We start from the raw sequence: 13,170 nt of genomic DNA, 5'->3' as shown, positions 1-13,170 counted from the left end.
TCTTCTGTCTGTCGCCGTAAATAAAGATTGGCCCCTTCATCAACTAGATGTAAAGAACGCCTTCCTAAATGGTGAGTTGGAAGAGGAAGTTTATATGAGTCTACCTCCAGGTTTCGAAGCTAAGTTTGGGAATCATGTTTGCAAACTCAGGAAGTCTTTATATGGGTTGAAGCAGTCCCCTAGGGCATGGTTTGACAGGTTCACCGTGTTTGTTAAGTCCCAAGGGTTTGTTCAGGGGCATTCTGATCATACCTTGTTTTCCAAAAAATCACCCTTAGGAAAGATTGCTGTGTTGGTAGTGTATGTTGATGATATCATCCTATCAGGGGATGACACGATAGAAATTGCTAAGCTAAAACAAAGGATGACAGGTGAATTTGAAATCAAGGATCTTGGTAGTTTGAGGTATTTTCTAGGGATGGAAGTGACAAGATCAAAAACAGGAATATTTGTATCTCAGCGGAAGTACACTCTGGACTTGTTAAAGGAAATAGGAATGACTGGATGCAAATCTATTGACACTTCTATTGAGGTCAATAGTAAACCTAAAAGTATTTCGGAAGGAGTTCCTGTGAATAAGGAGAGGTATCAACGCTTAGTAGGAAAACTGATTTACTTGTCTCATACTAGGCCCGACATCTCCTATGCTGTGAGGGTAGTAAGTCAGTTCATGCAGAGTCCAAATGAGGAGCACATGGAAGCTGTGACTCGAATTTTGAGATACCTGAAGTCCACCCCTGGGAAGGACTTGGTGTTTAGGAAACATGACACACGGAGCATCGAGGTATATACTAACTCAGATTGGGTCGGATCTGTGACTGATAGAAGGTCAACCTCAGGGTACTGTACCTTTGTATGGGGAAATTTGGTAACTTGGCGGAGTAAAAAGCAGGGAGTAGTGGCTAGAAGTAGTGCTGAGGCAGAGTATAGAGCTATGAATCTGGGAGTGTGTGAAGAAATCTGGTTGCAGAAAGTTTTATCTGATCTTCACGAGAGTAGTCCGGGGCCCATGAAGCTGTATTGTGATAATAAGGCTGCCATCAGTATTGCGAATAATCTCGTGCAACATGATAGAACCAAACATGTGGAAATTGACAGGCACTTTATTAGAGAAAAGTTAGACCGCGGAGCTATTTGTATTCCCTATGTACCTTCAGTTCAACAGATTGCAGATGTTTTTACGAAAGGGTTATCGAGACAGACGTTTGAAACTTGTATTAGCAAGTTGGATCTTGCCGATATCTACGTCCCAACTTAAGGGGGAGTGTTGAAATACGTTGAATTAGCCCTAAGGGAATTTTTGTAATTTATACTATATTTGCTAAATTAGGGTTTCATCTCATTCTATTTATATCTGAGGTTGGGTCTATTGTACGCATGACATTAAATAATAAGTCCTTTTCTACCGTGATTTTTCTTCCCTGAAATAGGGTTTTCCACGTAAACTCCTTGTGTCGGTCTTCTTTTCTTCTATTTCAATAATTTATGATATTCCTGCCTCCATCTTCTGTTGGACACTCACCAAGAATCATATCAAAATCTTTATTATGGATCAAAAGTTATGATTATGAGATGGTGACAATTAAACGTTTATATAGAATTGGAAACAAACTAATCATAGTCCTAGTTAATCAAAGAAACTAATCATAATCCTAATTAACCAAGGAAACTTAATCCTAATCTTATTAATTGAGGAAACTAATTCTAATCCTAATCAATTAAGGATTTGACCGAGATACTTCAATTTACTCTAATCCTACTACATCTTTTTTGCCATGTCAACTAAATAAAAGTTTTTGCTGGTCGTTGGAGGGAGGACCCCAGACTTGGGACCTTGGGATTAGAGGCAACTTGTTTGACATAAAGTTACCGATGTGGACAAACTTTACTAAGCTCCTTGAAGCCCTTAAGCAGGGCCTTGGCTATGATAAAGTTTTCTGGAAGCTAGAATTCAATTCACCGGAGATTTTTTCAACTAAGTCAACTTTTATCCATCCTTCAAAGCCAGCAAATAGGGTGAGAATCACTATGGTGGACTATGTGTGTGGATTAGGCGTGGGAAGGTAAAGTCCCTAAGAAGATTGAATTCTTCATGTGGACCATTTTGTATAGAAGTCTGCACACGACAAAGAAGTTGCCTAAGAAGTACCCTAATTGGGCCATTTCTCCGTTGGCCTTAGTCTTTGCGTTAGGAATGCTGAATCTCTTGATCATATTTTTATTCATTGTTCTTTTGCCTAGAAGGCTTGGTTCTCCCTTTTGTCTGTTTTTGAGATGCTGAGGTGCCTTCTAGCCAAGGTTGATGGTTGGATGATGGAATCTATTGAAGGAATGGGTCTTAGAGAGGGCTAAAATTTTGTGGAGGTGTGGGCTATGGTTCTCTCTCTCTCTCCTTTTTGGGGGATTCGTTTTGAACCACAAAACTCTTGGTTGCTAACACATTTGTATACCTGTTGAGCTATGCTTGCTTTTGTGGGCTATGACTTATTTGAGTAGAGTACAACATGCTACAACTTGATAAGAAATTCTTTTATAATTACAATCTCTCCATGATTATAATGATTGGAAGACTTTGTTAGTTTAGTTGGTTGGGATGTGGTTTTCTCTAACCCACCCTTAGGTTGTTATATATATATATATATATATATATATATATATATATACTTGATAAGAAACAAACTTCTGTCTTTATAATACCAAATTTATGCATCTACTACCAAACTTGCATATGTTGTTGAACTATGTTCATCTATGGATACTTGTGTTGATAAATAGATTAGTGTCAATAGGTTATTGGAGTCAAAGAAAGCTTTCGAGTATCCAGCTAATTTTAACTTGGGACCTTTAGCGTGTCATTGAAATGTTAAAAAAATCTCCTTTTACTTCTTTGGGAAGCTTTGCTCTCTCTCTCTCTCTTCCCTACTCCCTCTTGGTCCTTATGTAGCTGTACTAATCTGACGTGTTCTACTTGCATCAACAGGCAATGGGAGAAAGCATCTTTGTTCATTTCCAGATTGGGCCGCTTCATTTTAGAAATGATGAATCATGCTGTTAATGTAATCCAAGGGTACTGCAGGGATATTAAACATCCCAATTTCTTTGGCTCTGATTCCTTCCTTGACATGACGGGCTCTGTTGTCACATCCTTTAGAAGTTTTTCTTCCAGTTCTATTTTCAACATGGAAACATGCTGTAAAGCTCTGGATGTTGATCTGTCTGGTGCATTCAATCTTTCAATGGAAAATCTTTTGAAAGCACTTTCTCACCTCTATCAAGAATATTCTATATCCAATAAGAATCTTCGTTTTGAAATAATCTTGAAAGATCTTGATGCACCTGTTTCTCCTGTGGAGAATTTCCCCCCGGCTGATGCTGAAGTGAGTAGAATTTTGGATATAGAATTGGATGTGAATAATGACTCCAATGACATGGATGTTAAAAGGAGTATGGCGCCTGGCATGCTTTCGGCAACAGTTTGGAAGTTGAGGATGATATCACTTATTTCAAGTTTTTCCTCAGTTTTGCTTGAAGCTACATGGGAGGTTCTGTTTGCACTCCTTGAGAACGAATGTGATTCAAAGGTGCATAGAACATTCATTGATAAGTTAATATTACCATGCTTTCTCGTTATAGGGGTTTTTTACTCATATGCATATTCTTTTTAGGTATGCGAAGAGATTATGTACCATCTCAGCCAAAATATCCTGTGGTCGTCTTCGGAAAAAGTTCAGAACTTGGTAAAACTAATCAGCCAATGCATGACACTGTTTCTTTGTAAGTCGCCTAAGAAGTTGAAAAAATGCAAGTGTTAATGATGACAGTATTCTCCCCTTGTTTTCTATGCAGATGAATATAATGGATAATATGATTAGTACAAAGGTAAATCTTAAGTTGGATTTGTCTAGCACACTAGACGCTGTTGGTGGTTTACTTAGGAACCTTTCATCCTTGCATGGGGTTGTAAGTAAGAATGGTGGTCGATTTCTTAAGGATTCACAATTTGAGAAGGTAATTTTTGGATCTTGTTCAGTTTAAAAATTGTTTGAAATCCCATAGTTAAACAAACATACTAAATTTTGTTTAGTATTTCTCCAATTTTTAAAATGGTCATGTACAACTTTGATTACTCTTCTATGCTTTGATTACTCTTCTATGCTGGTATTTTTTTTTAAAAGGAAACAACTTTTCATTGATATAATGAAAATAGACTATTGCTCAGAGTACAAAGAAACATAAAATTATATAACTCAAATAAAACTATGGGTCGGTAGATACATCAGATTATTTCAAAATAGGTTTACACAATCGTGGCATCCTCATCATTTTCCATTACAAAACAACCTCAAATGGGACATGTAGGTCATAGAACGATACATCAAAAAGGCTTAAGACATACAAACATCATTAACATAATTAAATGGTAGAAGTCTATAAATAGGAGTCTTCCCCCTCATGAATGGATAACAATTGAATAATACTTTTCCTTCAAGAATTCTCCAAGATTTGTAGTCTACATCAAATTTCTATTGGAATGCCTTTGTGAAAGGGCCTGATGGTGATAAAGAACACCAACCAGAATCCCAAACCTCCTACCTTAGATGCGGAAGCATCTTCTTTCTCCTCTCAATCTGTTAACTGGCAATTAACTCTTGAGGAAAGTTCAATGTGAAATTGCTTGAGTTCAAGCCAATATGACTAGAATTATTGCCACAAATTTGCGCATGCAGCAAGATGTAGAAAATCTTACTAAAATTTTATCATCTTTAAGCAATCTTCTAAAAAAGACAGCCCATGACAAATGAATCTTCATCCCAATGATTTGCAACCGAGGCATTTGGCATTCGACCAACTCCATACAGCCGAGGAAATCTCAGGCTGAAAGCCGAATTAGCCAACCAAGTGTCATGCCAAAATGAAATATGATTACCAATACCAAGCTTGAAAGAAGCAAAACTTTCCACTCGCATCCATACTCTTGAGTTGTTAATCCACATGATTTTAAGACTTAAACCACCCCAACCAGCCGTGTGTTATGAGAAACGGTCTCCGCCATGAATGCTATGAATCACTTTGCCCCATGAAGAATCTGGTTCATGCAATAATCTCCATCCTCATTTTGTAAGGAGATTCATATTCCTATTTTTCAAACCACCCACACCAAGACCAACTGCATTTTGGGATTTGGAAGCCAACTCCCATTTAACCAAATGATTGATCTTGCTACCACTATTTCCTTCCCAAAGGAATGATTTCATGATTCTTTTAAGGGTGAATTTTCTCTCTTCATGCCCAAGATCCAAAATTAAGTCAGGGGCAAACAAGGATTTCTGAAATGGAGAGTTGGGCTTCTGGAATTTAAGGTTGAGAAGAAACCAAAGAGATTCTGAAATTGATAAATTTGGATTTCACTGCATCTCTCACATCTATTACTTTCTTATCTCTTAGTTGATGTAATTTAAATTGATATCACCTTTTTGTAACGACAGTTTAACTAATCTTATGACCCAATTACAGAACCTTCTACCTAGGTAAACAACTAATTAACTACTGTCTAAAACAATTAACCATTGAAATGAACATTACAAAATAGTTGCTAAGCCTTGTCATTAAGACTTCTGTCTTGCATTTGAATTTTTCTTTGTATTGATTGTTTCTTTGTATCTTGAGCATTAGTCTCTTTCCACTATTTCAATCAAAACTTTGTTTCCTTAAAAAAAAAATGTAAATTACAAAATAGTTACTGATTATGCTACATCATGATGCTTCTTTGAGATTTCTAACGGAGGGAGACGAATTCTACAAGCTGGCTAGTCATTTAAAGAGCTTGACGTTATTGACGACTTGGACCCAGTTCAACAAGCTTCTTAGCAAGAAAAGAAGCTTAAGCTTCTGCTTGTGAATACCATTGAACTTTTGAAATGCTTAAAATAGCAGTGTCTTTAGGCAAACGTCAGGCCCATACTGAGTTGTTTTTTATTATTTTTTATGAAATACCTGATTTCGGAAGAAAATGAAAAATACACGGGCTTAATGTTTCTCTTCTTAATTTTTTTCTCAAATATTGTTGTAGACAACTTGATCAGTCAATAAAATAATGTTAATTTTTAATTGCAGAACTTGGTTCGGATTGGAAAAGTAGTGAACAGGATTGCTGAAACTGACCTTCTTGACTGGTTGGGGCGTGTTAAGCTTATTGATTGCATTTGTGACTTTATTTTAATCAATCCAGAAATCGGTCAGGTAATCATTTTGATGCATGAGAATACTTATCCTTATTTTTTATATTCCTAGCAAATTACAAGATGCATGAACATTTTACTGACCTCTTCTCATTATACTACAAAATAATATAATACAAAGAAAGGTCTGACGCCAACTTTTCAAAATGCACCAAACAAACCTAGCCTTTTCAACTTTATCCGTGCAGTTCTTTACTTTCTATTTGTTCCAACCATTATTCCTTCATGCCACAACATGGGTTTTGTGTTAGGAACCAAGGTAGTATGGGTTGCCTTTGTTCCACATTGGTTAGTGTGGGATGACCAATGTGGTACTTAAGTGACTTGGCTCTCCCACCCTAATAGTTGGCTTTTGGGGTGTGATTCTCCAACTAACAATGGTATTAGAGTCGATTGTCGACGTTTTGGAGTGGAACCGGCGGAAGGTCCTGACTGGGTGTGGTCGTGTGAAGTACCGTCGGAGTAGTCGCCAGGATATTGGCTTTCCGGGAATAGGGTATTGTTAGGAACCAAGGTAGTATGGGATGCCTTTGTCCCAAATTGGTTAGAATGGGATGACCAATGTGGTACTTTAGTGGTTTGGCTCTCCCACCTCAATAGTTGGCTTTTGGGGTGTGGTTCTCCAAGGTGCTTAAGTACTTAACAATGGTATCAAAGCTGGTTGTCGATGTTTTAGAGTGGAACCGATGGAGGGTTCTAATCGAGTGTGGCCAAGTGAAGTACTGCTGGAGTAGTTGTTGAGACGTCGACTTTTTGGGAATGGGGTATTGTTAGGAACCAAGGTAGTATGGGATACCTTTGTCCCACATTGGTTAGAATGGGATGACTAATGTGGTACTTAAGTGGCTTGGCTCTCCCACCCCAATAGTTAGCTTTTGGAGTGTGTTTCTCCGAGGTGCTTAAGTACTTGACAATGGTATCAGAGTCGATTGTTGATGTTTTGGAGTGGAACTGGTGGAGGGCTCTGACTGGGTGTGACCGAGTGAAGTATCGTTGGAGTAGCCACCTAGACGTGGGCTTTCTGGGGATGGGTATTGTTAGGAACCAAGGTAGTAGAGATGCCTTTGTTCTACATTGGTTAGAATAGGATGACCAATGTGGTACTTAAGTGGCTTGGCTCTCCTACCCCAATAGCTAGCTTTTAGGGTGTAGTTCTTCAAGGTGCTTAAGTATCTAACACTTTACTAGGTTTTTCCAACAATTTCCTGCTTGTAAATTTTATTTATTGTCTATATTTTTATGTTTTTATTGTCTTCTCTTTTTCTGAACCTTAATTTTATTGTATTTTACTTTCATGTGTGTTTTCAATCTCGCTCCTTTTTTTCCCCTTCCATTTTCATTCACAGTTCCATTCTTGCACAGTGAACTTTATTTCCTAACAATTGATGTTATGATGGGTCTATCTAGACAATGATTGAAAGGTTATTTGTAATGCTGCGGGATCCTGAATATCGAGTTAGGTATTCCCTGGCGAAACGAATAGGTGTTCTCTTCCAGACATGGGATGGCCATGATGAACTTTTCCAGGATATATGGTTGGTTTTTTTTTTTTGGTTATTTTTTAAAATTATATTAGTTCTTTTCTAATATCAATTTTCCTGGTCTTAAATTATGTCATCATGATAAAAATATTTAAATAGGTCTTTTTTCATTCTTTTCAGACTGGAAATTATTGATTGGATTTGAAACATTAAGCACGGAAGAAATTTTGTGGTCTGATGAAAAATTTAAAATGAGCCCAAATGGTTGGAGAAATGGCGCTTGGTTCCAGATTTTCAATATAGAAGAAAGAAACTCCAAGACTATAAGATAAAAGTGGCTTCAGAAGATATTATTCACATCTAAACACTTGAAAGAAGAATGAGATGATAACAGGGATTTTATAGGTCTTTCATATGAAGAAAGGATGTGTGAAAGGGATACAATAGGAATTTTTAGGAGTTGGTTAATACTAGTAGTAGAGGCTTCAGATTCTTTAGGAAGTTAATCTTAAAAGTGGCGATTAATTTGATTTTGCAAATTAACATAATTGAAAAAAGATTTTCTTTAAATTAATTTATAATCAGGTTTACCAAACACTAAAAAGAAAAACGGTTAAGCTCCTCTCTAAATCACTTTCACTATCTGCAAACACAATCTAGTAGAAATTAGAAGAGAATAATGTAATCTTATTCTTCTTAATTATGAATAAAATACAAGGTATTCTTATACAGAAGAAAGACCATCTACCAATAAGGAAAAAAAATATTACAGACATAATTGATGAATATACACATAATAACAATCCAATATTACAAGAGAAAAAAAGGAAATACAACACTCCCCCTCAAGCTGGTTTGTAGATGTCCATGGCCTGCTTACTGAGAAGTTATCAAATTGTTTTTCGAAAGACCTTTTGTTAGCATATATGTGTTTGTTCTGTCGTTGGAAAATAAGATGTGCGTATTACACTTGTATCAACGGGAAATGCTTGCCAACTCAATGTGCTTTGTCCTATAGTGTAGAACTGGATTACGAGTTATAGCAATGACAGCCTTGTTATCACAATAAACTCGTATAAATGTCTTACGAGACACTTTCAGTTCTTCGAGGATCCTGTTAATCTATCTTCACAAATTTCATGGGCTAAGGCTTTAAATTTCTCTTCAGCACTACTCTTGGCTATTACATTTTATTTTTTACTATGCAATGTAACTTAATTTCCTCTAACAAATGAACAATAGCCAGAAGTAGATCTTCCATCAGAAGTACTTCCAACCCAATCTGCATCAGTGTGCACTTCAACCGGAAAATAATCATGTTTTTGAAATAATATACTTTACCTAGGGTTCCTCTCAAGTATTTCAGGATTCTATACACTGCTTCAAAATGAGTGGGTTCCAGTGAGTGCATAAATTGACTGCAAATGTTATATCTGCAAATGTGTGAGATAAATAGATCAATCTACCTAAAAGTCTTCGGTATCTGTCTTTGGCCTTTACTTAAAGATTTGCATCTTGTAATTTTAGATTTGGTTCAATAGGAGTTTCTGTTGTCTGACATCCAAGTAAACCTGTCTCTCAAAGTAAGTCAAGAACATATTTCCTCTGATTACAAAAATCCCTTTTTTAGATCTTGCAAACTCCATCCCTAAGAAATATTTTAAAGCTCCTAAGTCTTTGATTTGGAATTCACTCGCAAGCTTGTTCTTAAGATCAACCAAACTTTCTTCATCATTTTCTGTGAGAATAATGTCATCAACATAGACAATTAAAATAGCAGTTCCATTATTCTCCGAGTGTTTATCGAAGATAGTATGGTCTGCTTGACTTTGTTGGTATCCATAACTAGTGACTGTTCTCCCAAAGCATTCAAACTAAGCTCTTGGAGACTGTTTGAGACCATATAATGATACCATATAATGATTTCTTTAATCTGCAAACTTTGTTATTTTCAAATTCCATTTCAAAACCTGGTGGTAAACTCATAAACACCTCTTCTTATAAATCACTATTGAGAAAAGCATTCTTAACATCTAATTGATGAAGAGGCCAATCCAAGTTAGCTAGAAGAGACAAAAGGATTCTGATAGAGTTAATATTTGCAACAAGAGTAAAAGTCTCCTTGATAATCTTGCATAGGTTTGAGTAAAACCTTTAGCTACTAATCTAGCCTTGTACCTTTCAACATTGCCATCGGCATTACACTTTACCGTAAACACCCATTTGCACCCCACCGTCTTCTTATCCTCTTGTAAGTTTGTTATTTCCCAAGTACCACTTTGTTTTAGAGCATTCATTTCCTCCATAACTGCCACTTTCCAATTTGGATCATCTAGGGCTTTTTATATATTCCTTGGAACAAAAAAGTTGTCTATCCTAGATGTAAAGGCTTTATGACTATTTGACAATTTTTCATATGAGATGTAATTTGCAATGGGATATTTAGTACAAGTTCTAGTACCTTTTCTAATAGTAATGGGAATATCAAGATTAGAGACAATAGGTAAGGTATTTTGAACATTCAAAAGATTAGGAATAGAAGAAGAATTACTAGACCTTTCAACATTGGGAATTGGAGAGGATCTGCAGCATCATTTATCAAAATTTCAGATTGGTTTTGTGTAGCATCAACTCTCTGGTCTTGGTTCCTTTGATTGACTTCTCTTCTAGCAGGAATTGGGACAAACATGTCAAAAGTGACTAATATAAGGAATGGTTTTCCAAAAATTATCTTCTAAATTTGACTTTTCCCCTTGACGAGAATTTTGGATAAAATATGGTTGTTTTTCTAAAAAAGACACGTCCATACTCACATAAAATTTTTTCCTTTGAGGGTCAGAACATTTGTAACCTTTTTGATTTGAAGCATAACCTACAAGGATGCACTTTGTAGCTCTATGATCGAGTTTTGATAAAAAAAGGACTAGGAACATATGCAGTGCAACCAAAATTTTTTTTTGGGGAAATCAAAATGTATGCGACAAGTTGGAAAAATCGTTTTAAGACATTCAAGGGGGGTTTTAAAATTCAAGACTTTACTAGGCATTCTATTTATCAAATAGGTAGTTGTGAGTACAACTTCCCCCCATAAACACTTAGGAACATGCGTTGAAAACATTATGGCACGTGCAACTTCAAATAAATGCCTGTTTTTCGATTTAGCAATTCCGTTTTGTTGAGGGATATCTCGTCAAGTAGACTAATGTAAAATGCCTTTAGCTATTAAAAAATCACTCAAAGATGTATTTAAATACTCAGTGCCATTATCAGAGTGTAAAATACTGATTTTGGTTTGAAATTGAATTTCAATTATATCATAAAAATGTTTAAAAAGATCTTTCACCTCAGATTTATTTGTCATTAAATAGACTCAAGATAGACGTGTGTGATCATCAATAAAAGTAACAAACCACTTTTTACCACTTTGAGTAAAAATCTTAAAAGGGCCCCAAACATCACTATGAATGAGATAAAACGATTTGGAGGCTTTGTATGGTTTTGGGATAGATGTGGATCGGTGACTTTTTGCAAACATGCAACTTTCACAATGAAGAGACACCATTCCTGTCTTGAATGAAATATAGAAATTCAGCTGCGGCTAGCACGCTAAGATCAACCACTTGGAGAACGTGGAGCCTTTCTTTCTTGGTCGTCTGTCTTTCTCGTTGTGGATAATCCATATTTTTGAACAAATTTTGAAACATGTGTTTTAGATAGTGAAAATTGGGATGTCCTAATCTACGATACCAAAGTATGATCTGTTCGTGATCATAAAGAGAACTAATTCTACTAATACCCTGAGTTATTTTATTACTGAAAAAAACCTCGATCAAAGTAGTAGAGACCATCAAGCATCCTAGTGCTCTCAATTTGCTGTCTTGACTCCTGATGTTGAAAGATATAATGAGAATCGAAGAAAATAATATGACAATTAGAATCTCGACAAAGTTTATTAACGGATAAAAGGTTACATGCTAGTTTAGGAACGTGGAGAATGGACTGCAAAGAAAGAGTATCAGTCAATTTAATGGTTCATTTTCCTTTGCACTTTTCCCAAGTAGAAATTAGAAGAGAATAGTGTAATATTATTCTTCTTAATTATGAATCAAATTCAAGGTCTTCTTATATAGAAGAAAGACTATCTACCAATTAGGAAAAAAAAATTACAGACATAAATGATGAATATACACATAATAACAATCCAATATTACAAGAGAGAAAAAGGAAATCTAACAAATCCCAAACGCAACCTTATTGCACTTTTCCAAAGGAAGGTATTTAGTTTTTTTTTTTTCCTTTCTTTCTCTTTTGAGGCAACAGGTTTTTTGTTTTCTTGTTTGTAATTGTTACTTTTCACTTGTTTTGGGGCTTGAGTGGTGCCCCTTCCAAAGAGAGTTGGATCAGAGGCTTGAATCTTATCTCAGATTGTATATTTTCTATTAAATCTTGTATATTGCCTTCATTTTTTCGTTTTCCAACATCATTGGAAGTCCTAATGCATTGATACTGAGTATTTTTTTTCTTAAATCCAGTTCCAGTTTTGGTGTTTCATTGGTATTGTGCTCAAAACAAAAAGTTGTTACAGCAAGGGAAGTCCTAGATGCTGGTGTGCAGCTTTGTCCTACAATGGAAACCATAATTGTCACACTTGGACATCTTGCTTTACATAGTGATGCAATAGAGTTGGAGGTAAGCGTTCTTTTAAATAGTTTTGTTTCAAATAGACTGAGTTGAAGGTATTTGCTTACTGCATATCTCTTGAAAGATCACAACAAGAATGCCGTTAGAAGACAGGATGTTCTTTGTTTATGGATCGGGTCTCATCATATTGATCAGTTTCTCTTCATATTTATCAGTTATTTTTGGAATTTTATAGCTTTCAGTTTTGTGTTGGAAAGAAATAGACGAACCTTTTCCAACTTATGCATAGATCAACATTAAGGCACATATTCTTTACCATGAGATATGTTGTTGCTCTTAAAAAAAAAAAAGAAAAAGAAAAACAGGATATTAATGAACTTCTGGAAATATTACGTTTTTTCTTGTGTGCAGTATAGTACTTTAATATTTACTTATGGTTGATATTTAAATTGGAAATCTTTATTTCGGCCTTTTCCTTGCCTCTTTGTATTGTACATGGAAAATAATTGTGATCTGTTAGTGGATATGGATTATCAGTTCTTCTCTTCAAGTTACTTTGTTCGTTGACAATCCTGGGGCATCTAAGGACTGGATATCATCCGAATGGATAGAGAAAACCCTTTTAGATTCATCTTTTATTTCAATAACAGCTGGAACAAAACCACAAACATTTTGTTCAACTTGAATAATGGCAGAAGAACAGTCCGGGTTCATATTAATTATTCATTTTAGTTAATGAGTATGACAAAGTCCTAAGCTGATTTTCTAATTATATTTTATATATATATATATTTGAAATGGAAATATTC

The 13,170-nt window shown here is 35.6% G+C and overlaps 1 protein-coding gene across 7 annotated transcripts in view; it reads left to right on the top strand.

The window, feature by feature from the left end:
* The window catches only part of ATM (Serine/Threonine-kinase ATM-like protein), a 150,700-nt gene that overhangs the window by 41,355 nt on the left and 96,175 nt on the right, over nucleotides 1-13,170 (top strand). For 6 of the 7 annotated variants that reach the window (XR_005480102.2, XR_005480103.2, XM_039022968.2 and 3 more), the window contains exons 21-26: nucleotides 2,981-3,581; nucleotides 3,666-3,737; nucleotides 3,847-4,008; nucleotides 6,115-6,240; nucleotides 7,647-7,774; nucleotides 12,253-12,409. Coding sequence is in view for 5 of the 7 variants with exons in the window: in XM_039022968.2 (XP_038878896.1) it covers nucleotides 2,981-3,581; nucleotides 3,666-3,737; nucleotides 3,847-4,008; nucleotides 6,115-6,240; nucleotides 7,647-7,774; nucleotides 12,253-12,409 (1,246 nt within the window). In the remaining 2 variants the exon portion in view is untranslated. The remainder of the gene's footprint in view (nucleotides 1-2,980; nucleotides 3,582-3,665; nucleotides 3,738-3,846; nucleotides 4,009-6,114; nucleotides 6,241-7,646; nucleotides 7,775-12,252; nucleotides 12,410-13,170) is intronic. The other variant, XM_090310607.1, reaches the window with a different exon arrangement.

Source organism: Benincasa hispida, chromosome 2 (assembly GCF_027475165.1).
Source record: "Benincasa hispida cultivar pf3 chromosome 2, pf3_genome.v1.1, whole genome shotgun sequence".
In the NCBI taxonomy this organism is placed as follows: Eukaryota; Viridiplantae; Streptophyta; class Magnoliopsida; order Cucurbitales; family Cucurbitaceae; genus Benincasa; species Benincasa hispida.
The sequence above is the reverse complement of the archived record's forward strand: the minus strand, read 5'-3'. Positions and strand labels throughout refer to the sequence as shown.